The 27,708-nt window shown below is 40.8% G+C and overlaps 1 protein-coding gene across 3 annotated transcripts; it reads right to left on the bottom strand.

Annotated features, from left to right (window-relative positions):
* Positions 1 to 307: 307 nt before the first annotated feature.
* On the bottom strand, positions 308 to 26,870 carry ANXA5 (annexin A5). Of its 3 annotated transcripts, XM_090139181.1 has the most exons (14): positions 24,068 to 24,206; positions 23,937 to 23,986; positions 16,951 to 17,005; positions 15,596 to 15,680; positions 14,353 to 14,447; positions 12,359 to 12,472; positions 11,484 to 11,574; positions 10,571 to 10,650; positions 10,109 to 10,165; positions 6,735 to 6,828; positions 4,731 to 4,826; positions 4,121 to 4,179; positions 1,897 to 2,019; positions 308 to 886 (listed from the first exon to the last, which is right to left on the bottom strand). In XM_090139181.1, the coding sequence occupies exons 4-14, from the start codon at positions 15,606 to 15,608 to the stop codon at positions 824 to 826; spliced, it is 885 nt and encodes a 294-aa protein (XP_089995307.1). In that variant the 5' UTR covers positions 15,609 to 15,680; positions 16,951 to 17,005; positions 23,937 to 23,986; positions 24,068 to 24,206; the 3' UTR covers positions 308 to 823. The 3 variants fall into 3 exon arrangements, with proteins under 3 accessions (XP_089995307.1, XP_031452746.1, XP_031452744.1); XM_031596886.2 differs by lacking the exons at positions 16,951 to 17,005; positions 24,068 to 24,206 and adding an exon at positions 26,810 to 26,870; XM_031596884.2 differs by lacking the exon at positions 16,951 to 17,005 and having other exon boundaries at positions 24,068 to 24,207.
* Positions 26,871 to 27,708: the final 838 nt, after the last annotated feature.

The raw sequence follows: 27,708 nt of genomic DNA, 5'->3' as shown, positions 1-27,708 counted from the left end.
CACTGATGCTAACAGCTCTCCTCCTTTCTCAGCTTTGGAGGAAAGGAAAACAAGAAAAGAAGCACAAAATGAGAATGCAGTGCTCAGTAGGTATCAATAATTTGGTATTGCAGTTATACCAAATAGCAGCATCACCACAGCAACAATATACTGCCTGCTACTAGGCTGAAAATCATGACGTGCAGCTGGAAAGCATTATATATCCTTACAAACCTGCAAACTAGTAGGAAAAATTCACCAACTCTTTCAAGCAGTGGAATTAAATGAAAATGAATCTTTGCCCGTTGAAAACCACATACAACAGTGCCAAGAGGGAAAAAATTTATTGATTCTTTAGATTTCCAATGACTGCTTGCATTATGTTCTACAAATTCATTCAAATATTACATACAAAGGATATCTTCTCTTCATTTGCAGTGTTAGAACTAGTTTAAGATTCAGTGGAAATTTAAGGAATAAAAGCAAAAAAAAAAGTCTTTAAATTATTAATGGAAATACATTATTAGTGGAAATACATGATTTTTTTTTTCTCTATGTTTCAGCAAAACACTTGCAAATAACTGGGTTCTGTGTTCAGTACTCATCTTCCATGAAGAAGACTTTCGCATACACTCAGAAGGCACTTGAAATTCCCAGAGGTTGGGATGTCTAAGGAAGAGAGACTGTTTATCAGCTGGGTAGTAACATGTTTGTTTTTAATAAGTGCGATACGAATATAAATTCAAACAGCCATAAAGCATTAAGATGCAAAATCTTAGCTAGGCATGCTAACTAAAGGGCTGCAAAGCTGGAGCACAAGAAATCCTTCATGTTTCTGCCACCATTACTCATCATCTCCACCACAGAGGAGCAGGAGTGCCTTCCTGTAGTCCCCAGACGTATCTTTCTGTTAATACAACAAACCAGTCACCATGAGTCATAGCCACAGAAATGCAAGGAAAAGCAGCTGCCAAGGAAAGACTAAACAGATTACACACTTGTCCCATCCACGGGAAATCCAATCAGTGGATGACTCCCCACTTGGGAACAGCAGAAGGAAATTCTCTGCCTCTTTTGTCAGAGTTATATTTACAGAGAAAGAAGTTCAGAAACAATAAATGCCCCTGAAACTTTTAGTAGAACTGAGCTACCTACTGCATGTTAGAAAGCATTCAACTGCAAACAAAGAAGAATCTGGAAGCAGCACCAAAAGCAACAGCCTCTATGTTGTAACCCAGCCTAATTGATGGAGCAGCACCTAAGGATTGGCAAGAGCATTTAAAATATTCCCCAAAACATTACTAGGAAAAAAAGCATTCGGGATCTAACTTTGCAACAAATCCATGACAATCCTCCCACGGCTGGCTCTGGATTTCCTGCTTGCTCCTACACTTTCTACTCCTTCACATCCACTCAGAGGAGATTTTGACACAGACAGTGATTCCACTGTGAGATTTTTTCCTACTTTTGAGTGGTGCTAATGGTTCCACATCTCAATCATAGATTTCCTCTTCACCCCCCTGTGCTATTCCTCTGGAGCCAGCATCCTTTCTAAAGCACTTAAAAGCAGAAGGAACTCAGAGAAGGAGGAGGAAATGCAGTAACTAAAAGTGGGGGAAAAAATGAGCAATTGTAATTTTGTAATTGTAAAATTGTAATTAGGGAAGACCACGTCTATTCTCCTAGTGAACACTGAGGGAAAAAAAAATGAAAAGAAAACCAAACAGCTTAGCTTTTCATAAGAAATGCTTCCCACTTAAATGATGCTGTTTGGTACTTCACAGAATTGCAGGCCAACCACTGCTGCCCTCAGAGTGCCCTATGCTGTTCTGCATTACTGCTTCCCTCTCATTTACAGTGGAAACAGTTACTTCTTAAGTACCCCTGCTTCTCCTGACAACAAAACAGTGGTTTTACCTGAATCATCTGATGCAACGATTTCGCAAAATTCTTTCTGAATTCATGTCTAATATCCAACAGATCAATTTCACTTCTTGAAACCATGACTCTGATCAGGGTATCATCATCAGTGCCAGCCCCCTAAAGAGAAGAATTCAAATATTACACTATACATTTGTTCTAGAGAAATACTGTAGTAAAACAACAACAAAAAAAAAACAAGTGGTATCTCAAAACACTCCTGCATTACATTTCTATACCAAAACAGGATTTATGGGACAGTAGCACAAGACATCCACACTGCAGTGTGTAGAACAGAGGACCAGCAACGCGAGGTGCTCTAAGCCCCAGAAATCTGTGAAATGCAATATGGTCAGCCCTCTTATTTTGTGTTCCATCTTCACAGACTCCAACTGTGAATGCCCAGATAAATTTTAAACCCTCCAGCTCCAAGATTACACAGTAGTACGTCTGATCACTACAACCAGAATCACACAGAAATCATCTTTACAGTGAAGTCACAGGTCACTGCAGACCTACAGTGAGTTCTGGAAGTGGGTACATAAATCTCAACAATACTAAATGGAAGCATTTAACACTGTACAGCAAGCACAGGCAGACCAATCCATTCCACAAGTTATCCAGCTGTTTATTAGAAGGCAACTTCCTGTGCCTTTCCCAACCATGCATCTCTTTTATTCTTCTAGCTTTAAATATTCCAAGTTTCTGCACTAGCAAGCACTGCCAGACCAACATCCTGACCCCTCCTGCTCAGACATGTCAGACTGCACGCAAGCTGAAGCAATACAGATTGTCACATGCTGACCTGCTAGTGCACCTCAAGGAAGGACTTGGCAGAGTCCCCACGATCATCTTCAGCCTAATGTCCAGGGCCACTCAATCCTTCGACTGGGTGTAACATTCTTGGTTTACATCTAAAAGTGCCCTAAAGCTGCTCAGAAGTTATGTCATGAGTCCAGTTGTTTCTGAGTAGGATTTGATAGTAAAATCTGGTAAAAGCTAGGCTCTGCCCCACCTTATCGTGAAAGCAGACATTGTAGAACTTTGTCATATCAAACTGCTGAACTACAATTATAGATTCTTCTGCCAAATTTACTAACGATGAAGTTCTTTCTTATGGGAAGAGGTTAACCATTTTATTTATATATATCTCTCTGGGATCTCATCCATAGCCTTTAGTAAAGCATTGCATCATAGAAATTAAAAAGATTATTAAACCCATAGGAAAAAAAAAATTTCCTACTGCATTCCTTGAAAAAAAAAAAATAATAGTAAATAGACAAATAAGTAAAAGTAATCAGCATATTGTTAGCATATGTCGTATTTTCTATCTAAACATTGTTTTATGCTGATGGTGGTAAAAGCAGTAAAGCAGCTTTTAAAAATTAAGCTACCGTTTGTTCTGTTTTCATTAATTCTCATGTTGACACCTGACAGCCACAACCATTTGTAACAAACACACTTCAGTGCTTTTCAGCAAGGGGAAGGAAGGATTTCTTCAGGGAAGCTGATAACATACTTGAAAACAAAAGATCACCAACTTCACCTTTCCTAGGGTTTAATTACTATTGTCCAACTTACGTTAGTAATACAGATTCCCTGCTTATCTCTTTCTAGCTAGGATAAGGTGAGGCGAAGAAAAACATAGCTGTGTGACTGACGGGGTTCCCCTGCTAAAGCTTTTATAGCTGTTTAGATAGCTTTTGTTTTTCCCTTACAAGTTCCTTTTTCTTTTCAAAATAGGACAGTCATTATGTTTGTGTTTCAAAGTTACTGCACCTTTAGTCTCTAAACACTCACATCCAAAGCAAAGACCAATAGATCTGCACAAGTGACAGTTCAGCTTTGGTCATATTTACTTCCTAAATATATCCACCACTTAAATATAGGCAATGAAGTCTTTATTTAGACAAAGGTGCTCAGTGAATCTAGCCAGACATTTTCCATTATAACAAGATCAAGTCCAAAAGCTGCTGATGAGGCTGATGTTTTCTGTAAAATACTTGTGGTCTGAGAAATTTACTGGGATCTCAGAAGGAAAAAAAAAGCAGCATATGAATTGATCTGTCCCAGATCTGCATACCCCAAACCTTTTGTAGATGCTTAGTGATACAATGATACCCTGTTGGCATTTGCAGTGAAAAAGAAATGATGAACAAATAAAAAGGAGGACAATAGCCAGGGGAGAGGAAAAGTGACATATGGAAAAATATATACATACTTTCATGGAATAATACAAAGTTTCAGCAAAATAGGCAGGCACACTTCGGATGCATTTCACTGAAAAAGGGCAAAGGATTAAATTACTGATTGTTATTAAACCACAAGGCAATCTTTCACTGGCAAGACAAATTGTGCACTTCTGTGTTATTCTCTCCAGCGTGGGCAATTATGCATACAGTTAGCTAGACTGTTCCTCTACTACAACTCTTTGGGTTCTAGAAGTTATAATAGAAAAGAAATACCACTAGCCAAATTCTACTCCCAGTTACAAACCTACTATGGCATTGTAAGTGGAATGCCAAGAATTTAACCAAAGGCAGAGCTCTGTCTCACTTTCTGGTTTCTCAATTTCTGCACATTACTGAACAGAACACAGTTAGCAACACCACTGCTCTCACTTTTTCCTACCCCCAATTCCCCCCCCATCCTCCTTCCTTGCTTCCATCTCATAAAGAGTAAAAGCTTATTCTCTAAATACAAAAATAGACCCCAGGTGAGTAACTTAAGATAGAGCCATGTTTTCATGCCAAATCCTGTAACAACTGCAATTTAAGAAGACTTGGGAGTAAATGAAAGGCCAGTTCTAGATCTGTTAAGACTGTAATTACCAACTGCCAAAAGCAACTTCTCCAAATCACCAGAGGTTTCACGGTCAATGGTTTCTTCAATTTGAAAGCCAGAAATAGTCATGTATTTGTCAAACACTGGAAAATAGAAAGCGTGCTTACAGTCATAAATATTGTCAGCATTTTTCCCAGAATTCTCCTCAGTACAGGTTAATGTCATCTGTATCTCATTATCCACTCCTCCAATGCTGTTGTTCACTCCTTCTTTGCTCTGAAATATTTTAATTACTTATTTCTTACTGGATTGCTATTATACAGCACATTCCTACATTCTGAGAGGAGCAATGCCTTGTACCAGAACATGCTGAGGACATCCTAGCAGAAAAGCAGCTTTGTGGAAAAGGACTTAGGGGTCCTAATAGACCAAGGACCAAGTTGAACATGAGTCAGCAGTGTGCCCTGGCTGCAAAGAAAGACAACAGTATCCTAGGCTGCATCAGGACAAGTATTGCCAGAAGAGAGGGAGGTGATTCTTCCCCTCTCCTCAGGGCTTGTCAGGCCATACCTGAAGTACTGTGTTCAATTCTGGGCTCTCCAGTACAAGACAGACATGGATATACTGGAGAGACTCCAGCAAAGGAAATGCTGGGTGATTAAGGGTGTTGGAGCTTCTCTCCTATGAGGAAAGGTTGAAAGAGATGTAGCTGTTCAACTTAAAAAAGAGAAGCCTCAAGGGAATTTTATCAATGTGTATAAATACCTAGAGGGGAGGTGCACAGAAGATAGAGCCAGGCTCTTCTCAGTGGCACCCAGTGATAGGACTAGAGGCAGGTAGGATCAATTAGAACACACGCGGTTCCATCTAAACACTGGGAAATACTTTTTCATTGTGCAGGTGCTGGAGTGCTGGCACAGGCTGTTCAGTCTCCTTGGAGATCTTCAGAAGTCACCCAGACAGGGGCCTCGGCAGCCTGCTCCAGATGGCCCTGCTTGAGCATGGGTTTAGACAAGATAACCTCCAGCAGACCCTTCCAGTCTCAGCTACAGTGGGATTCTGTGAACATACCCACTGAGAGTGCAGAAAGAGGGAAGATGAGAAGGAAGCCTTAAACACTTTTCCCAGGGCAACGTTATCATCACGCTGAATCTGAGACCTTTTCTATGCTGGGCTGCTACATCCACTTAGCTTCATCCAAGCTGCCCTGTAGGCAGTCTATTCTGCATTCAAAGAAAACTGCTGTCTTATCAGTAGTTATAAAATATTACATACCCATCATGTTAGGTAAACAAACTTTAGGATTACTTTATTGCCAACAGCAGTTTAAAAAATAAAATTGCAAATAAAATTAGCTTTGAAAATCCCATGATAAAGAGAAAATCCCATGATAAAGAGAAAATCCCATGATAAAGAGAAAATCCCATGATAAAGAGAAAATCCCATGATAAAGAGAAAATCCCATGATAAAGAGAAAATCCCATGATAAAGAGAAAATCCCATGATAAAGAGAAAATCCCATGATAAAGAGAAAATCCCATGATAAAGAGAAAACAAAGAGTGGAGAACCAAAGAAAAGTTTACTGGTCACTAATTCCAGCAGCCTAAGCAGCTTGGTAAAACAGACTTATTAACAGGTGAGGAGCAGGAAAAAAAATATTGTTTATTTATTAAGAGCTAATAAAACACGCACCTAGGAAATGGCTGATCGTTTCATATTATGGTGACTCATAACAGACTGTTGTCGTCACTTTATTGCCATGACCTCTTTCAAAAGAAAATGTAAACATACATCCAGCAAGAAGCACTGCAGCTGTCCCTCAGATCTACTGCACCACTCCCTCAAGCAGCAGATCAGCTCTGCTTCTTGCTATGGGGAAAGAAAATTAGAGGAAACAAAACCGAAAGTGCTAAAAAGAGGGAAGAAGTGAATAAAGGTTGCTGGACTTCACCAATGCAGTACCAGAAACAACTACCACTTTTACCATCGTCAGGGTAATGCCAGGACTTCAATCAGAAGTTTTCAGCCATACCTGAACTATATCACCTACCCCTCCTTAAATGAGAAACACTTCGAGTTCCCAAGATGGTGATGAATGTTTCTTCATCTGTACCCCATTTCAGCTCCCCAGCTCTAAACAAGACCTGTTGTAAATTGAAGAGAACAAAACAACAGAATTTGTTATGCGTTCACACATCTTGTTGAAAAGTTCCATTTGTCTTAATCTAAGGAGCAATAGCTGGAGGGAAAAAGATGAGATAAAATACTAACGTGACTTTGGAAGCAAATAAATGATAAATTCTGAAATTGACTGTGAAAGCATTTACATGAATAATACTGCTTAAGGCCCTAAAATTGAATGTGTGCATAGTCCCTTTCATAAGCCCCAAGTTTTCTGAAACTGCCATCATCTAAGAGATAAAGTCCATTCCTAATATTGTTTTATCTCTTCCCTTTTTCAAATCAAACTGGCAAAACGTCATTATAATGTGACTCATCTCAATGGGACAACTATGTTCACTTGGCTCAGGAGTCTTCCAAAACAGAGGGGCCAAAATGGATTCAAAAGCTCTCAGAAACAGTATTTGTGAGATGCTAAATTCTTAACCAATATAAAATTACATTGATAACAGGTTTTAATTATGTTAGAGCACAGTGATTGCTCTTCAGCTATGTCTGAATGCTATTAGCAGCCTATGGTAAAGTAGAATGTTTTTAGAAATTCAAATAAGCAACAGAAGAAGAAAAAAAGAAAAATAATCAGAAAAAAATTAGAAAAAGAAATTAATTCTTCTATCTCAAACTCAGAAGCCTTTCTCCAAATTGTGTGCTCAACTGGATGTAAGGAAAAAGGTTTTGCATATCAGAGTATATAGACTTTTTCCTCCCTCCTCAGAGGGGCAAACAGTTACCACCTGTACTAAGGTCATCAAATACCTCCTAAAAAAACCCACAGAAACCACATCTGCTCCTTAGCCATACTGTATGCCAACCATCTGCTCACATAGTAAAATCTGAATGTGACATTATGAATTTCCTATTTCTCTTTCTGCCACAATCCTATTCAAAGTGCATCTGTGACTGCTGAATGCTGTTTTTAAACTGTGATACAGAGTGGAAAAGGGTGGGAAAAAGGGGCTATTCAAGCACTGCAAGGATATCCAGTTCAAAATAACGTATGTTAAGCTCTTTATCCAGTAGCAAATGTGAAGTCTCACTACAGCATTTTGAAATTCCAAAAATACACTTGTTTGGAGGTACTAGAAGTTGTGAATTACATTTTATGTAAGCTCCAATGGTTGCTAACAACTAGACTGCCTTACATTCCCGTGGAGTAAAGACACTTACAAATGTCAAGTTCTAGAAATAATGTCTTATAGCTGAAGCACAGTCATCAAGCCTGATTTCACAGACTCCTATAAATGTTTTCTTAATTACAAGTCATGGATCTCAATACGTTCTCCCATCACGATACACAAATAAAAAATTTCTTCCCCTTAGTTGAGTCAGCAATGAGTTTAATAGCTATCCCAAGAAGTACTCTGAATAATGGTTCAAATACCCATTAAATCAGATCAGAGTCCAACAACTGGGGATATGCCCACTCGTTTACAAAGAAACTGAAAGCAGGTGATAAGCCAGGTACTACTCCTACTGATCTTATCACTGCCAGAAGCAACAGTTCATAAACAATAAAAAAGTCTTAAATAATCTTTTACAACCACACTACTAATTTTCATGTGCCTTGCTACTGTACAAAACTCAAGATGTGCCTCACCTGCATAGTTTATTATTAAAAAAGCAGTACAAAACGTTTTCCAAAAAGTTAAACTTTCTCTTCTAAGGATTCTCAGAAAAAAAAAAATTAATAGTTCCCTACATATTCATACCATCTCAAATGCCCTTCCCCCAACCACTTTTAATTAAATTATGTTTGTTTGTTTTTAATTTTGTCTGAGATAACTGAAAATTACCACTGAATTTAAAAAGTTACAGTCGAATATTTCATATCCCTCCCAAAATGTCATAGTAATCAATTAAACATCTGGAAGCCAGAAAGAGCCTTGCATTTGCAGTCACATACTTCAGTTCTGACCATCTGTACCTGGCAATAATCATTAGAAAATGCTCTGAATCTATTCCAGCTACATTAGCTGTTGAACACAAAAGATATCATTAGGAGAAATGTGACAGAACACCACTCTGTATGGGACCCAGCTCAAGCCAAATGCACACAGCAGACCACAAAGAACATTTTAAAAAAGAAGGAATTTTTCTATATTTAGGTATGGTGCCTATTAAATTTAGACAGCCAAGAAGAGGCATCTATCTAGCAAGGACTGTGGTTCATTACTTTCTTCAGCTACATAAACCCAGCTAAAGATAAAATTGACACAGTTTCATGAAAGAGTCAGTTTAGTGATTTAAATATTTGCTTCACTAATTGCCAGGCTCTGGTTGGCCCCCATACAAATTTTAACAGGAGAAAGATGCTTTCTTATTTTACTTAACAAAATATAGGCCAGTGCCAAGAAGATATTTTGCCAATGTCTCTGTGCATCTTGCTCTACTATCAAAAGAATGTTTATCTGATCTGGTATGCTGCTTTTCCTCCTTGTCATCTTGAACAATCTATATATTTTCTTCCATCTTAGCTGACAGTTTATGAAAGAAAATCTGTAATCCGGAGAAACTATTGAGAAGAAACATGCATTAAATTCATTCTGTACTCCAGTTGCTGAAATAGTGCCCAGACCTACAGCAAAGCCAACAGAAACTAGAAAAATACTTCTTCAAGGATATTGTTTACTGCCTCTTCCTGCCTACAGCACAATTTAATGATCAGCAATCCATTCAAGGAACATACACACAAATGGCAACAGGTGTGTCCCTAGAAACTCTATAGAGGAAAAATATTGGATTGCCATTTTGTTACAGTAGCACAGGGTAGTTGGAATAATTTCTCTTTTTATTGTTTCACCCTCCCTGGAGGCATCCTTTGCTGATTAGCATTACCATTTCCCCATAACAAGGACATAACACTTGATACATAAGTATTGAATTTAGAAAAGCCCAAATTGAACATTAAAGAATAAACTGTTCACACATCTGAGTTTTCCAGCAGTGGGGTCTCAGCATCACAAAGACTCAGCAGTCATAATTCTCTCTTCTAGTGACTTAATCACCAAAACAAGTCATACTTTACAGTGAAACACAAAAGTTTTGATCCCAACATTCCAGTTTTTTCACTTCTTTTCCCTACAACACATAAAATCACAGCAAAATGTATTAAAAAACAACAACAAAACAGCACACAGAATCCTAAAAAATTATCTCTGACATTTAAACTCTATTTGTGTAGGGTCTTTACAAGAGAACTGGTAGAAATGGTCCCTCCTCCCCTCAAAAGAGTCATTCACCCACCTGAGCATCCTTCTCAACAAGAGCCTCATCAACTCTGCCATCAGGATCTCTATTTCCCTAAAGAAAAATTTTACAAGCTGTTAAACTTATAGTTGAATCAAAAACCAAACTGTTATGTTAAGCCTGTAAACGTTGTTGTGAGAAGTCAATCCATAATGTACCTTCTTCAAAACCAACTTATTTCTCCCTTCTACTTGCCTTATTACCTTCAAAAACAGAGATACATTCTGCTGTATCCATTTCATAAACACCACAGAAGCTTTTCAAGCCAGAGTTGTAGAAATGGCCTGTAGCAGATCTCAAGGTTGTAGGTTCAGAGGAACTAACTCAGTTTCAGTACCAATCCTGCCTATCATTTGGCCTATGAACCCTAGTCAGTAAGCAGAAAACAACTAGCACACGTCAGACATCAAAACAGAAAAAAAATCATACACGCATGCATGCATGCAAAGAGATACACACCTGCAACAGGACCACCAGCAGTCTCTGAAAATGTCCTGATGTCTCTCCTGTGATCTTATCTTCCAAGTTGGCCTCATATTCTGCAAAAAAAAGCAATACTCTTGTGGAATTGTCCATCAGAAACAGCTTTAACAACTGGGCATATTCAGCCTTACAGCATGCATTATTGTAAAAAGATAAAAAGATAGTACCTCACACCTGTTATCAGCAGATTGCCAAAAATATTTTGAAATAAAGGGTGACACACACAGGCCCAGCTCTTCAAGGAACTGAAGACCATATACATCTGGGGTTATACTGAAATACAGCAGTCTACTTAACAAGCGTAAGCCCAGAAAAATCTTGTGTCCATACATTTTGTTCTTGAAAACTCTGTTTTACCCTACACTTAATTAAAACATGAGAATTTCTTCTGTGCTGGAAACCAGGACAGATATAATGTGCTGAAATAAACACAGCCTTATGGGCGAATGCACATACTCATACTCTTGTGGACAACCAAAAAGCTGGACCTGCTTTAACATAAATGCATTTTACCAAAATGATAAGTAAAAAAAAAAAAAGAAAAGAAGAAAAAAAGGAAAAAATAATTAAAAAACCCTGATACCAGGTTTCTAATTTCCAAACACAAATTTCTGGCTAGAAGAAAGAAATATATCTGAATGAATTCTAAGCACAAGGCACAAAAGACCTTGCATATCTTAGCCATAGGCCCAAAATAAAAAGGATTTTTTGTTTACAGCCCAAACACTAGTTTCTAGCAATATGAAGTTTCCCAGGTCAGCAGAACAAAATTCCACTTGCTGCACGCACACCTCCATTCAAACATAGGTCTTGTTTGAAATGTGTTAAAATCATATTAAAAGACCTGATAGGAGAACCCAGGAGAACTTTATTTTATACTGAATTTTACCTTGCATATAAACCTGTTTAATATTCTGCACTTCAGCAGGTGTTCTTGAGGCAAGAATTTCAGTCAACACTTTCTCATTGGTTCCTGCTCCCTAGGGTGCAAGTAGAAACAGTTGATTTGATAACAACAGGAAAATAACTATTCCCTTTGACAATCAAAAGGCAAGCATTACTTTATACACTTGGATCAAACAGAGAATTTTTTTCTTATTATTATGTCATATATTGGGAGTAGAGAGGTGGAAACTTTTCATTTCAATTCTGGCATGATTATATGCAAAACCAACCCAATACTTACAAAAAGCTCACTGCTGCAGGATTCAGATAAGCCCATCCGAGACATCTCTGTTCCTCACTGTCACCATCAGTGACATAAAGGTAACTGAATGGTTTCCATCTTACCTGTAGTTCATATGCTGTCCTTCATTGATCTTTACCCTTCTGTAGGTTGCGCTGTGTTTAAACCTTCCCCCTTTTCCACCACAAATAAGTGCATTTGACAACAGAACTGTAAACTGAGACCCTCAAATATTTGCTGTCCTCTCATTACATGTAGCTAAAAGAGGATCTCCTCACTTTCACAAGGATAAAATTTACAAATGCCAAAGTAATATCTTGTTATCATATGTCTGAGTCTGCTTTGCCACTCACCACTGCTGTTTACACATCAAAAGGAGTGACTTCAGAAAAGCAACACTTAATTACAATACTGTGCATTTTTTTTTAATGCGGCATATTATTTACAATTCTTCCTAGAATTTAAAAAGAACTTTATCAGCTTTTCCTTTACCAATGTTCCTTTTCTTTGTTCATTCCAATACACAGAAAAATATGAACAAAAATTTTATCAAACGTATTCAATCCTTTCCCTCTTACCTTGATTGCATGCTTCAGTGCATGAGCATCAAAAATACGTGCTGGTCTCATCAAAGATACCATCAATGTTTCAAACTTGCCAGTAAGTTCTGATTTCAGGTCATCCACAAGATCCTAGTGCAGAACAAAAGTACCATAATGAATAATGACTAAAGACTTTAAATGGACACCACATGTGTCTGCAAGTTAGAAGACTCTGGAGATATATCAAAAAGGACACAGGATAGGGTTCTTTGTTTTAACTGGCACACGACCTAAACAAATGTAACCAGATAAAAAGGAAAAAAAAGATGCTTGTGTACTTAGCAAACCTGAATCATAGAATCCTTAGTGTTGAAAAGGACCTTTAAAGGTCATCTAGTCCAACTCTCCTGCAATGAACAGTGACATCCACAGCTCAATCAGGCTGCCCAGAGCCCTGCCCAGCCTGGTCTTGAATGTCTCCAGGGATGGGGTAGCCATCGTATCTCTGGGAAACCTGTTCCAGTGCCCCACTACCCTCATTGTAAAACATTTTTTCTTTATATCCGACCTAAGTTTACCCTACTTAAGTTTAAAACCACTTGCCCTTGTTCTCTCACCACAGACCCTGCTAAAGAACTTGTCCACTTCTTTTTTTACAGTCCCCCTTTAGATACTGAAAGGCCTCTCTTTGATGACCTCAGAGGCTTCTCTCCTCCAGACTGCCTAGCCCCAGCTCTCTCACTCCTTATAGGAGAGAGGTGTTCCATTCCTCAGATCATTTTTGTGGCCCTCCTGTGGACGTGCACCAACAAGTCCATATCTCTCCTGTACTGAGAACTCCACATCTGGACACAGTACTCAAGGTGTGGCCTCACTAGCACAAAGCAGAAGAGCAGGATCACCTCCCATGCCACTTCTTTTGATGCAGCCCAAGGACATAGATGGCTTCCTGGGCTGCTGGGCACACTGCTGGCTCACATCCAGCCTCCCACTCACCAGTGCCCCCAGGTCCTTTTCAACAGGGCTGTGCTCCATCCTTACATCTCCCAACTCCCATTGGCAGTAGGGAACCAAGGAGCAAGACCTTGCACTTGGATTTGTTGAACCTCGTGAAGGGTCACTGCTCAAGCCTGTCTAGGTCCCTCTAAACAGCATCCCATCCCTCAGGTGGATCAACAGCACCCCACAGCTTGGTGTCATCTGCAAACTTGCTGAGGGTGCACTTGACGCCACTGTCAATGTCATTGATGAAGACATTAAATGAGTATCTGTCCCAGCACTGACCCCTGGGGGACACCACTCGTTACTGATATCCATCCAGACACTAAATCACTGACCACCCCTCTCTGGACTCAATCTTGCAGCCAGTGCTTTGTTCACCAAACAGTCCACCCTTCAAACCTGTATCTTTCCAATTTGGTGAGAAGGATCCTGTGGGGTATCATATTATGCTTTGGGGATTTTTATGTTATTTAACATTTAAATTCTTTAAACACTACTGACTAACTGCACTAATTATTTTAAGTAATGGTTAACTACTGGAAGAAAGCTGTCTTTCCTTTAAACAACTTCATGGCTTTCTTGACCACTATATTTGGTGTCACCCTCTCCTAAGATATTAGACTGCTTTGTTTCTATCACATTTTCTAGCTCTAAAAAACTATCTTTCTGCTGTCATTTTACATGGCAGATATTAAGTCAAAATATTTGATAATTCCTTCTATCCTGAGGATAAGATCAGTACTAGAAGCATACTAACAGGAAACTATGCAAGGTTTTGCACTAAAACATAAGACATACTGTAACAGTGTACATAAGAAAAAACATCTCTTTCTTTTAATAATCTAAATTGAGTATTCTAAACAGCTAGCCATTAAGGATACGAAGAAGAAGGGAAAACAGAAGCTAAACTAGATTTTCTTCAAAGGAATCTTTTACAAAAACCATGATGAATGTGCCTCACTATTGTAACTAATCATCAAAGGACACATACAGCTAATTTCTAGAGTTTTTTTTTTCCTTTTTCTCACCCTGCCAAATAGTGTCTTAAAAGCAGATGCAATTTCTTGACGTTGAGCATTATTTCTGCTGGTAAGGATCTTCAGAATAGTCTCTTCATCAGTCCCTGAAGATAGAAAGACCAAGAAACGGTTATAAACAAACTCCAAAGAAAACAAACAAACAAAAAGAAAACACAGAAGTAGCACAAACTCAAACAGGAATAAAAGATGCTTTGAAAATAAAAATCTACTGATAAACAGCATAATCATATAAATAACAAGTGTCACCAGACCTCTAGCTGAGCCACCATGTCTGGTGCTTTCCTACAGCAAAAATATGGCAGAGGACCCAAGTATTGCTATTTACTGCTTTCCATCAGAGCCCAGTTCCAAACAGTGCACCCAGCACTCCAGCTATCAGGTAAAAAACATTTAGACGCAGGCTGTAGCTTACAGAAGAGCCTGCTTTCAGGTTTTCCAAGAAATTTAAGAGTGTATCAAGACATTGTATACATAATGTATATTTAAGACTGTTCACTCAGTCAACTCCGAGAAAAACTCAGTCCAGTACCCCTAGAAGTCCCAGGGTAGGAAAATATGGAGCTATTATCCATTTTATATACAATAGGTTACATAGTGATCCCCACAGCACAGCATCTTGCTAGCTGTACTGAATTTGTCAACACCTGAGGTTTACTGCATTCCATTCTCCCCTTCTCTGCTCATTCCCACAGACAGCTTCAAAAGTATCAATTAGGATTTGTTATCATGACTACAATTTGGGGCACAAAGTCACAACCTGAGTTAATAGACCACTCCTTAGTTTATTTCCATTCTGCGTGCTTTGTATTTGATCACAACCATAATACACTTACTCACTTCCAGATCAAGGGAGCACTCACACGTTTTCCAAGCACAGAGCTTCTACTACACTGCAATAAATTTCCACAGTTATACCCTTTCAATTCATAGTCCAACTTACTGTGCAATAAAATCCTGCATGTAGAGAAGACTGTGGAGTATTAATTTTTAAATAAGGTCTATCCAAGCCATTTTTTTTTCCTTGTGTTCATCTAAAAATAAATGTTATTAAGAGCAGCACAGTCAGAACTAGGACATGTCCAGATTTCTGCAATTCTGAGGCTGTCATTTATAACATGTGGACACACACCATATCCTTTTCTGCTAGTATAAAAAAATGAGTTCAGAAAGGATGTTTTCAAAGCAGGAGTGAGAGTCCTTTTCTTTTCCTAAAATATTAAATTCTTCTTACCCATTCCCTTCATGGCCTTGCGAAGGGCTTCTGCATCAGCTCTGGCATCAAAAGGAGAGAATGCTGTCACAGTGCCTCTTGTGTACTAGAGAAAAAAGAGAGTGAGAAAAAGGGAAAAAGCCGTGAAATAGAAGATAAAGTGTCTTTCAACTCTCCACATGTGAGCTCAGATTAAATTTGAATCCAAGACTCAAAGGCAAATAGCATTTTCCATGCATTTGTCTAAGTAGCAATTTGTGGGTATTTAAACGCAGCTCTCGCTAAAGGTTCTGTCGTATTTTCATCCAGCAGTAGACCAACTAAATTCAGGTTTATTTGCATAAAGGTAGTTTGCAGAATTTGTTCTGCACTGGAGCCTTAATGCAGGAAAATGACTGAAATTATCATAACTTAAAACAGTTTGGGAAATAAATTGCACAGACTACGTGGGCCAGAAAAGCTGCACAAAGATCCAAGACACATTTGGAAATAAGAACTTATTTTCCTCAAGCAAAGCCTCCTGGAGCTTTCAGTCAGTATAACACTGATTCCTTCCATCCTGCTGCAAATGTGACCCATCAAACTGTGCAACATCGTTCAATTTTTTCATCGTGTTCCTTTTGGCATAAGCTCTTTTTTTTTTTTTTTTAAATCAGATTCAAAGGAAAGAACAATTCAAATGAAAGATAAAAGATCTGTCCATCCAAACATAAACATAACTCCACTAGGTTTCCATGGAAAATGATTCTTCAGGGAGTTAGTGCTTGGGCCAAACACAGAAAGATATTCATCATCCTTACAGAAAAGTCTTGCCTTTATTTAAATGTGACAGTTCAAGAATCTACTGTGTTCTATATATATAGGTAATTTAAAGAACTACAGAGGTCAAGAAACAGCCAAAAGGGGAAACAGATGGCTTTTAGGAACAGGGAGACTTTCTAACAGCAGAAGGAGAAAACTTTCATTGTAGGTATAGTCATACTGAAGTAGCAGTTAGCATAGGAAGAGCATTTTTCCATTTTCAAGGAAGTGTACAAAAGGAAACGCAAAGAAACCCACTAAGATTGAAGCCAGGTTATTTCACGGGCAGAACAACCATCTGGCCTCTGTGACACAGTCTTTCCCTTTCCCTTGAGTTAGCAAGTTCAGCCTCGCAGTGTTTTGGTTTCACGTCAATGTACTCATCTAGAGTAGGTCAGCAGAAAAGCACGGAGAAAGAACTGGAAAGCACTAACCAGAAACTGCCCTGAAGCAATACTGCCTCTCAGGCCATCTGTGTGTTATTATCAAAGAAACCTTAGCACTCCCAGAGCAGAAGCAGTAATAGGTTGGGAATACCCCACTCTAGATCAGAAATTCAGAACACAAAGCATCACCGTGTTTGAGAGCAACAGCAAACTTCTTTCCAGTAAATGTTTTCCAGCAGCCAGCCTACATCAAAGAAATGTCAATTCCCCTGAAGTGTTCTCTTTTACAGCGTTACAACAACAACAAATGTTACAACAACATTACAAGCATGTTTTTAGGTGGTATTTCAAATTTAGGTGCATCAGTCTGTACTTACTGTCTTTTTCCTAGATAACTCCAAAAATTTTCATGAAGAAATCCCAAGGATTTAGGTGTCAATTTCATAAAATTGAATTTAATCTGCTAGAACAGACAAAGATTGAAAGTGTATGTTTTCCTCCTCCTTCATTATTACTATACCAACCAACATGGAGTTATTCAAAAGAGTATTTCCTGCTGCTTTGCCTCATATCACCTTATAAAGCCTATATTATACAACTACCATGATCCTCCTTTGGAAATCCCTGTCAGGTCAATCTATCTCAGATAAAATGGTTATTATGTTAAAGTTTTCCTTGGCTTATCTTGTTATAAGCAAGTAGCATTTCCCTAAGTGATTCCTAAGACTTGCAACAATGGCTCAGCATTTCTCTTTGGCTCTTCTAGAGAAAGTCTGTGCAAATACTAAACACTAGATTACAAATCACACTGCGCAACCCTTCTTGTTTTTATTAACCAAACAATCTTCCATAATTCTTTTTCAAAACACACTGGGGAAAACCTCACTATACACAAAATCTGATGAACAGTTGTTAGTGCTGCTGTAATATAAATGTTATCTCGATGCCTGGATGTCATTTACATTCCACACGCTTTCTTCAAGCACACATTATTTACTGCATTTTGGCTACGCTATCACCCTTAAGCAATACTTGAGAGGCACTTAACTTGAGGATCAGAAATCCTGCTGCAGCTTTGCCATTCAGGACAACAGAAATGTTCATCAGTTGGGCACCACAGACACAGCATCTGTAGTGGCAGAACCTTCAGTTACATGTGCTGACCTTAATACTGTCCATCCGTGCACATCGAGCACAAGCACCAGCAGGGACTGTTCACATAAGACAACCTTGAACATAGCTTTATGGGTCCTAGTCAGACCTGAGTTCTAAAAGCACCTTCAAATTCCACCTATGAGCTGACAATACATGCCCCAGCACTGAGAAAGTGTTGAGCCAACCTGCCTGTCAAGAAACCACTCATCTAGCTTTTTAGAGCAATGCATGACTCAGCAGTCAAGGTACAGCAGCATATCTCATGTTATGTTTAATAACTGCAAATCCATCCAAAATGCTCCACTGTCCAAGGAGTGCCCTTATCAGTTATCCTGGTCTCAGCTTCTTATTTGCAAAAATCAATGGGCAGGGGCAGAAAGATCAGCAGTGACAAGAAACTGAGCCCAGGGAGGGAAAAGCTGCATCTTCTTTCCCAAATGCAGCACTTTTGGGTCACAGAAAGAGAAAGTAAGCACCAGTTCACAACTATCGTCACTGTCTGAACCAGTGAAGTCAACTTGCAGCCCTGGAGAATCAGCAGCAGGAGCTATGAACCAGATGTTTCCGACAAAATAACAGATTGATACAAGAGAGTTTCTGACAGAGAGCAGACATTTGTCAGACATCCAAGTGAGTGTTAACGTTTAGTTTCATCTTTATCAAAAACAGACTCCTTTTTGCAGATGGATCACAGCTTCACAACTGCTATGCCATCTTTAGTGGCATAGCACGAAAAGTAGTGAACTGAAAGACAACAACAGATTTATTTACAAACTTCATAACTTTTTACACAGATAAATAACTTATCATACTTATAGTATCTTCAAGCAGCTTGCTGTTTGTGCAAATTAGATGCACTGTAACACTACAGCCTCATAGGACACTATTGTTGTGGTCAGTAATTTCCTCTTTCAGGGCAGTTCCTCTCTCCACCCAAAGAACAATGGAAAGAAAAACACAAATCAACTTGTATATAAATCCACCTGTAATCTGGATCACTTAGTAAAAATCAGCATTCTACACAGAGGGCAGTAAAACAAAGGGGAAAACAATAGGCAAGACCTTGACAGAAAGAATACTGAAGGATTGTAACACCCAAAGCCTAACCACACGTTTTTCTTTCTTCATGCCCCACCATGCTGACTGTTAAGCAATTGTGGGTAGCAAGACAACAATTTGAGATGGTACACTAGAAATGAAGAGCAGCCTCCATTTTCACAAGACACTTGCCAACAGGACTGGTGAAGCTTCTAGATACACAAAGTTGGCATGAAAAGAAACGGTAGAGATGGAAAGAAAACAAAAGACTCAAGAAAGAGAAGATCTAGCTCACGTCCCTTCAGCAAGGAAATCCATGTTTCTTCATATATTTGTTTACTCTGCTCTAGCAGAAGTTTGCAGAAGGACAAGTTACAAACTCATCAGGCAAATTGTTCCTGAGCAGCACCTCAGAGCTATTTTTATTTCTCCCAACAGACAACTTTATTTCACAATTTGGCACCATGTGGCCACATATCCAGGTAACAGCATTATCTGTAACATCAACAATAGCCACCTAATGAGGTTCCCTTTATTTTTTCCAACCAAGCACACAATTTCCCATTCACAACACTTACCTACTATTCAATAAAAAGTAGTCATTACCAGCAAACAAAAAAAACATACTTGAACAGATCCAGATTTATTTCCAGCTATTTCTGCCCCATACCCACTCATAGCCATGTTTCCCACGCATGAAGAGCTAACCCCCTTTCACAATGTCACAGCAGCTACAGAAGTAGATGCTCACCAGTTTCCTACTGGAAAGCCCAGCACGTAGTAAGAGAATCACAGAATTGCCAGGGTTGGAAGGGACCTCAAGGATCATGAATCTCCAACCCCCCTGCCACATGCAGGGCCACCAACCATTCCACCTAATGCTAGACCAGACTGCCCAGGGCCGCATCCAATCTGGCCTTGAACACCTCCAGGGATGGGGCATCCACAACCTCCCTGGGCAGCCTGTTCCAGTACCTCACCACTCTCCGTAAAGAATTTCCCCCTGACGTCCAACCTAAATCTCCCTTCCCTCAGCTTAAAACCATTTCCCCTTGTCCTGCTGTCACTCACCCTTTCAAAGAGTTGATTCCCCTCCTGTTTGTAGGCTCCCTTTAGGTACTGAAAGGCTGCAATGAGGTCATCCTGCAGCCTTCTTTTCTCCAGGCTGAACAAGCCCAGCTCTTTCAGCCTGTCCTCATAGGGGAGGTGCTCCAGTCCTCCACCAGGAGGTGGTATGCAGCAGCATTTTTATTGTATCCCTCCATTTGTTTACAAGGTAGCACAGAACTGTGAAGTGGTGAGAATGGAAATGGAGAACCTCTTCCAAACAAACAAAAAGGACATGCTATTTCAGGACACCAAAATGAGCCCAGAATGTCATGTGTTTGAATAAAAGAAAGACTAACTTGATATTTTTTTCACATAAATATACCCATCTTGCAGACAAAGCACAAAGGAGTGCCCAACTGAAAGCCTTTGGGCTTACTGAAGACCAGACATAGATACCTGTTAAACCATATTTGAAAGCCACATAAGAATAAGATTATACGTGCCTACCAAAATTTCAATGGCAGTAAGGACAGAAACAATGCCATGAGTGGATGCGTACAGGCACACAGCTATTATCAGTCCGCAACCGAGTCACTTCTATAAAACACTTCTATAAGTTTATTAATGCTTCAGATCATCCACTTGAATGGAAGGAATAAGCTCTGGGGAGGAGACTACATTCACAACTGTCCTACTATATTTAAACTTCAGAGAACAAAAGGGAATTACTCAACTTCTGTGTTGAAATCTGAGTCAGCATACCACAGAGGTATCGAGGACAGGGAAGACAGAAAACGGACTGGGGATGGGGAGAGAGGGTAGAGACAGCAGAAAAGAGAGAGGGAAAAGATAAGATCAAGCAACAGCAACATGGGAACTAGTGCAGGGACATGTGCAGAAACAGTCAGAGAACTCGTCCTCGCAAAGAACCCTAGCAAAGCCAACAAGCTGCTCAGAATCCAGCCTTGGAAAAGCGTTTGCAGTTTGGAATGTGAGAAACAATCCTCTAAAGCAACACTGAAGTTAGTGATACTACTCTTGTGCTCTAAGTTATTGAATCGTTAAGGTTGGAAAAGACCTCTGAGATCAAGTACAACTATCATAGAATGGCCCGGGTTGGAAAGGACCACAATGATCATCTAGTTTCAACTCCCCTGCTATGTGCAGGGTCACCAACCGCTAGACCAAGTCACGCACAGGTTGGCAGAACAGGAACCACTGTACAGCACACAGCAGCTATAGCTGCACCAACTCCAAGCAGTCCCTTCCTGGCAATTTACAAATGGAGATGCAAAATGGCCTCCAGAAAAAGCTGGGGAGTTACAGGCCAAAACAGACCGGTCCACAACATGCAAACAGAAAATATTCTTGTTGCCTTCTTACAAGATTTCTCAATAAGCAAGCACAAAGTAGTACTTCCAAGGCAGTTTATCAAGCAGGAAGGGACTGCCTCATACATGCCGACGCATAAACAAAGACCACTACGCATATAGATGTGTAAGAAAAGAACTGTGTCTTAGGACTGCACTATTTCTCCAGAGAAAGGGAAAAAATACAGGCATGGAGAGACCAGTCTGTACAGCACAATATGGCACGCTTCAGCTTTCCACAAAATGAATTAGCCTTTTTCTCCTGGACACAGAGCATGGAAAACCCCTCAACAACATGGAAAAAAAAAAAAAAAACACTGTTGCCATTCCTGAGCTAGAACAAGTACCGCAGTGGCAGAGACTCCAAAGACAGCTCACCTTCTTCAGGTTTTGTTCTTCATTGATATATCCAGACTACACGGGACTTCAGTACACTGTGCCGTGCAGCCTTTTCGAATGCTGAACCTTTGGTTTCACATATAAATAAGTACTGATAATTGATCTACATTCTGTTATTAATTAATGCCTATTTTCATTTCTTAGCCATTACTCCATGGTGCAACAAATTTAAAAACAGATATCTGCCATGAGGATCAGAGCATATTTTGTTTGTTTCTAAAGGAATGACAGGCTGCAAAGCTTAACACTCTTTCTTTCTTTTTTGGCTGCATCACCTCACAGGCAGAGTGTCACAGAAGTCAGGGGGAAGCAGCCATCTGAATGTGGGAACTGGAGGGCAAGACCTCCCTGGTACAAGACTTGATAGAATCACAGAATCACAGGGTTGGAAAGGACCTATAAGATCATCTGGTCCAACAGTCCTCCTATCACCATTACTACCTCTGAGCTTCAAAACCATATTTTGCAGAACGTCATCCAGACACCACTCGAACACCATGTAGACAGTGAGCTCCAAGGGCTTCAACAAAGATCAAGAATTAACGCCTTGGTGGAACAGACTACAAATGAATTGCAAATTTGCATGCTTTCACTAAGAGGAAGTTATCTCTGAATCTTCTTTCCCAGTGTTATCAAGCAGTTCTTAACTGTCTATTCATACATTAAGCATTTAATCAAATGCCAGCAATCCTCATCACCATATATTCAGTTCATGCACTGGCTGCAAAGTAACAAATAAATTATGAAATTCCCTTCTCTAAATGCAACAACCTTTCAAAAGGTGAGACAAATCAGAGCACAAATACACATTTCAGTGTCTGTGCACAGGTGCCAGCCTTTCTATCAACTCAGCTCAACGCTCATCTGAGAGCGCCTAATCCCAAACATAAGTCAAATCATTTTATGAATAATAAATAACTGACTCAGCTCACTTTCATTTAATGATGCTCCTATGAGCTATTATTCATGAAATTCAAAACTCACAGAATCACAGAATGGCCAGGGTTGGAAGGGACCTCAAGGATCATGAATCTCCAACCCCCCTGCCACACGCAGGGCCACCAACCTTCCCACCTAATGCTAGACCAGGCTGCCCAGGGCCCCATCCAATCTGGCCTTGAACACCTCCAGGGACGTGGCATCCACAACTTCTTTGGGCAGCCTGTTCCAGTACCTCACCACTCTCTCTGTAAAGAATCTCCCCTCCCTCAACTTAAAACCGTTTCCCCTCGTCCTGCAGTTATCAACCCTTTCAAAGAGTTGATTCCCCTCCTCTTTGTAGGCTCCCTTTAGGTACTGAAAGGCTGCAATCAGGTCACCCTGCAGCCTTCTTTTCTCCAGGCTGAACAAGCCCAGCTCCTTCAGCCTGTCCTCATAGGGGAGGTGCTCCAGTCCCCTGATCATCCTTGTGGCCCTCCTCTGGACTCTCTCCAACAGTTCCTGACTTTTTTGTACTGGGGGGCAAAACTCTGTCCTAAACTAATCCTAACTTCGTCCTAGCTAAAACGTTACTGCTTAGGAATGGAACAGCTCTGTCAGAAGGGACCTCGCGGAGCATTCAGTCCAACCGCCACGGAGCTACGGTACAGCACCGCAGTCAGCGCGACCTTTGGGAAGCGCCTTACACTTTCCACAGCCGTACAAAGCCCAAAGATAAGCAACTAAGTTTCTATTTTGCTGCTCAGAGCACGGGGGTATAGACAAGCGATGCGGCTGACTCGCATCCCAAGCCCCGCTCCAGGCTCAAGCACAGGTTCAAGGAAGGCAGAGCTGATGCAGAGCCGATGCAGAGCCGTACTCGCGACCGCAAAGCCTGCAGAAGAACAGAGCGAATAAGGGACGCCCAAAGCCCCGGGATTTTTCTCCTCCCTCCTCCAGCGGAAAGCGCCTCCGCCCAGGCGCTACATAAACCCGCGGCCCAGAAAAGTTGGCCAAATTAGTGGAAACTGACGGAAAAAAAGAGTGAGCTGCGCATGACGTGTTCCTCACATGATCGGCCACTTTCCCCGTCCTCCTCCTTCTCTCCACATCCCCCGCCAGGCTCGGGGACGGGCCGATTTAAGGAAGACCAGAAAGAAACCAGAAACTGCAGGAGCGCCGTGCCCGCGGCCAGGCAGGGGAGCCCGCTGAGGGGCGGCCGTCCCGCGACGCCTCCCGCCTCACCTTCGCCATCTCCGCAGTTCGCCGGGTCGGGGCTAGAGCCGAGTCCGAGTCTGCAAAGAGAGACGCGACAGTGAGCGCCCGACCTCCGCCCGCACCCCGCCCGGCCCGCACAGCGGCTGCGAGCCCCTCACCGCGAGCGTCCGTCGAGCTGCCGCACAGAGCGCCGAGTGAGACGCAGAAAAAGAAGCGAGCGCCGGCCCCACCGCCGCCTGCTCCACCCGGGGGCCGGGCCAGGGACCGCCTCGGGCGGGCGGAGAGCCACGGCCGCCTCCAGCGGGCGGTGACCGCGGTGTGCTCGGCCCGGCGCCTGGAGAACTGCGGCCGCAAGGCGGGGATCGCCCCCGGGCGGGCAGCACCGTGAGCTCGGACGTGGAACTCCCTGCGAGGGCTTTTACTTTTGCAACGTCTTACAGAGGGAGCGCTTCAGGGGCCCGAGTGCTTCCCCATAGAGGAGGCGGGCTGCGCGGATGTTGCATTAGCTGCTCCCTCACCCGCACCGATGCGATGCAGCTGGGCGTTAGGCACAAGGAGGAAAAAGAGTACACAAATGGAATCTAGCGCCTTTGCCAAAATGAGACGCTATCATCTCATTCCGTGATGTTTCTAACGTGCCGTGGTCGTGTTTTTCTTCAGAAAACACCGACTTCACTAATCTTAGGGTAAATTTAAACCTTTTGTCTCTTATTTCCTGTTCCAGCAACATAAGGTTCAGAAAAAAAAAAACATTAAAATCACCCAGCTGGTTTGATTTGCAGAACCAGAAGCCACATGGTTGGAGAAAATGCCCTGATTTCCTAACCGAAGCCTGATTTTCTTTTAATCTATTGAAGCGGCATGCACATGCTGCAAGATGGATGAAGGGAACAGTGAGTTGCTCATTATGTACATCTAAAAACATACACATAGATTAGACGTGGGATCAGGGTTTTCAAGGAAACACCGAGTTTGAAATGGTTTCAAAAGTCATAGCTAAAGTTCAGACTTGTTGCTGTCACGTTAAGCACAACTGAGCTTGCACACACCCATCCCCTTCTGGGAAAGCAGAAGTCCTTTTCTCCCTCCACATTGTATCCAGAGCAGATACAGGTCACACCGGGATCACATTTCAAGCTCTACTATCTAGAAAGTGTACACGTGCAGGCACAAAAAGGTGTAAATGGGCCCTCTTTAATGCACTCCACAATCCTGCTAATGAGATGGAAGCATGTGAACAAAGCTAATTGCATTCTGAGTGCCAAAAGCCACAGATGTGAGCACAGCCAAAAGGAATTCAAACTTCGTTGGTGACTCAGACACGTGATAAGGAGCAGCTATTGGGTAATGAGAAATTTTTTAAAGGTTCTATCAGTATTATTTGAACTATTAGTCAGATATCTAGAAACTGATAAAGCTCTAGTCCTCTTCACTTTGAAATAGGTTAGTAAAATCTGTTTCAGCAATGCACAGATACAGTGCCTTTAATGGCATAAATGCATCTATTAAGCTTTACAAGTAATAAAAGCAGCCTTTAAACAATTTAGAAAAAGTTGCACATTGGTCTAACATGTTATTTAGCAATAGCATCTGACCACCTACAAAGTCACCACACCACCTCAGAAAGACAGCAGTCCCACCCCATGCTGCAGCAAGCCCCTCCTGGCTCCCACAGAGCTGCAATGCACACTTGGAATTCTTGGCTTTCCATAACACCAAGCATGGTTTAGACTGGCAATATGATACCAAATTTCTGCTAGACTAATGAAGGAGTTGCAAAGTTGTTGTGCCTGTAATAATACATTTTTTAAAAAGACAAGAGATGGTACTTCTTCCCAACTTTTTTCATCTATTCTGAGCTCGGAGGATAGATTTTTTTTTTTTAATTATGTGTCTTTTGTTTCCTATACCTTATTTAATATCTTTACTAATTTGTACTCCCATTCCATTTCATCCATAAACATCATGCTGGAATCTGTGGATCTGGGAACAAATTAAGACATTTGTTCTGAAGTGTGTATGCTTTGCTTATCACATATCATGGAGGAAGTTCATCATTCTTTTCAAGCTATTGGAAATAGTTTTCATCTCTTCTACCTTTGAACAGCTTACACAAAGTACCTTGTTGTTCTGTCCTGCATGCAGTCTCACCCACAGCCGAAGATGAGGTATTGTTCAGCCAAACAAAGATAACCTCTGGCTTTCAAATTCATGAAGAAGGAGGAAAAGAATCTTGGATGCAAGAACAGAGCACTTTCCCTCTTTGGAGGGGTCTGAAATACATGCTGCAAGATTAACCTTTTCCACGGTTGGAGCCACAGTTCAACTGAGCATAAGAGAGTTGCCAACAGACAAAGTTAGGAATAAAACTTCTAGTTAAAACTAAAATGTTTGCAAGATTTGATTAAGCAAGTAAATATTTGCATAACTTCATGGAGTGAGTGGGCCTAGAGGAGTTTTGCAACAAAATTATTAATGATTTGCCAGTCTATTTGCCAAGAGCAGATTTCTGAAAAACTCTCCTAATTACAGAATTTTACTCTGTGTTGATTTGAATGCAAAGTGAAGAGGTGAAAATAGCAATATCAACAAATCCTGAATGAACATAAAAGATATGAACATACAGCTAGAAGGGAATGCAAGTCACACTGATTACCTTCAGTAGAAAAAAAAATAAGTCAGGTTGGAAAAGTTACAGATGGTGACTCCCAGCATCAGAACATTTATGGTTACCATGTGCAAGTATTTAACACTATTAGTTGCTGTTCTAGTATTAAATAACATTCACATTTAAACCACAAAAAAGATTTGGTTTTTTAATAAAGCCTGTTTTTTACATGACCAAAAAACATTAGGAGAAAGCAGTCATTCCCCCTCCTTCAACCACTAAAGCATCTTACCAGGATGTAGCACGCTGCTCCCCAGTGCTGCTGCTGGCACAAGGTAATTCCAATCCGTCCTTAGCACAGAGCTGTAAACACCTGGAATGAAAGAAAACAATCAAAGTAAATGTGCTTCAAATTATGGATCTTATCCATAGAGTGAAATTCTGGAGTTGGTCTCAAAATCATGCTTTCAAAGTGTAACAAAATGGTGGAATACCTCATGAGGTGGTGCGTGCTTTGGTTAAAGAACGAAGTGCTCAGCAGCCTGTAAACCAAAGTAACTTCAGAAGCACAGACTACATCTGCAACCTCACATTTCTTCAGAAGGAAAAGATGGGAATGAATCAACGTAGGGATATATTCTGAATTTGGTTTTTTTTGTTCTGGAGATACATTGGCTGCTGTGTCAGACCTCAGCACTTCCATGACCTAAGCTCTTGAAAAGGGATTTTAAAAGCTATATATTAATGCAAAACAGCACAATAACAACAAGTCAGATTATTAAAGCACACCAACTCTTGCTTGCTGCACATTTCCATTCCTACAAGCTGAGGACCATTGGCTGGTTTGAAATCCCACTTTATTCACAGCATCTTCCTGCAGAGGAGGTGGCAGGAGAAGAGGACAGAAGGCTATGATGAGGACTATTCCCTATTGGAAGAAGATGGGCTTTGTTTCGTCCCAAAGATATGCTCAGCTTCAGGGTGGGCAGCTGACAGAACATCAGCATCAAGGAGATGTGAGGCAGCTGGTCACTGTGATTGTATGATTGTATTCTGGCTTCAAAAGTCACCTTTTGTTCTCCAAAGTTATTGCTCTGTTTTCTTCTTAAAGAAAAACAAGTAAACAAACAAAACCAAGAGCCGCTTCAATGTAAACTACACTTCCAAGGATCAAGAGCCTGCAGGCAGGGC

The sequence above is a fragment of the Phasianus colchicus genome, chromosome 4 (genome assembly GCF_987193195.1).
Source record: "Phasianus colchicus chromosome 4, bPhaCol1.hap1.1, whole genome shotgun sequence".
Lineage (NCBI taxonomy): Eukaryota > Metazoa > Chordata > Aves > Galliformes > Phasianidae > Phasianus > Phasianus colchicus.
The sequence above is the reverse complement of the archived record's forward strand: the minus strand, read 5'-3'. Positions and strand labels throughout refer to the sequence as shown.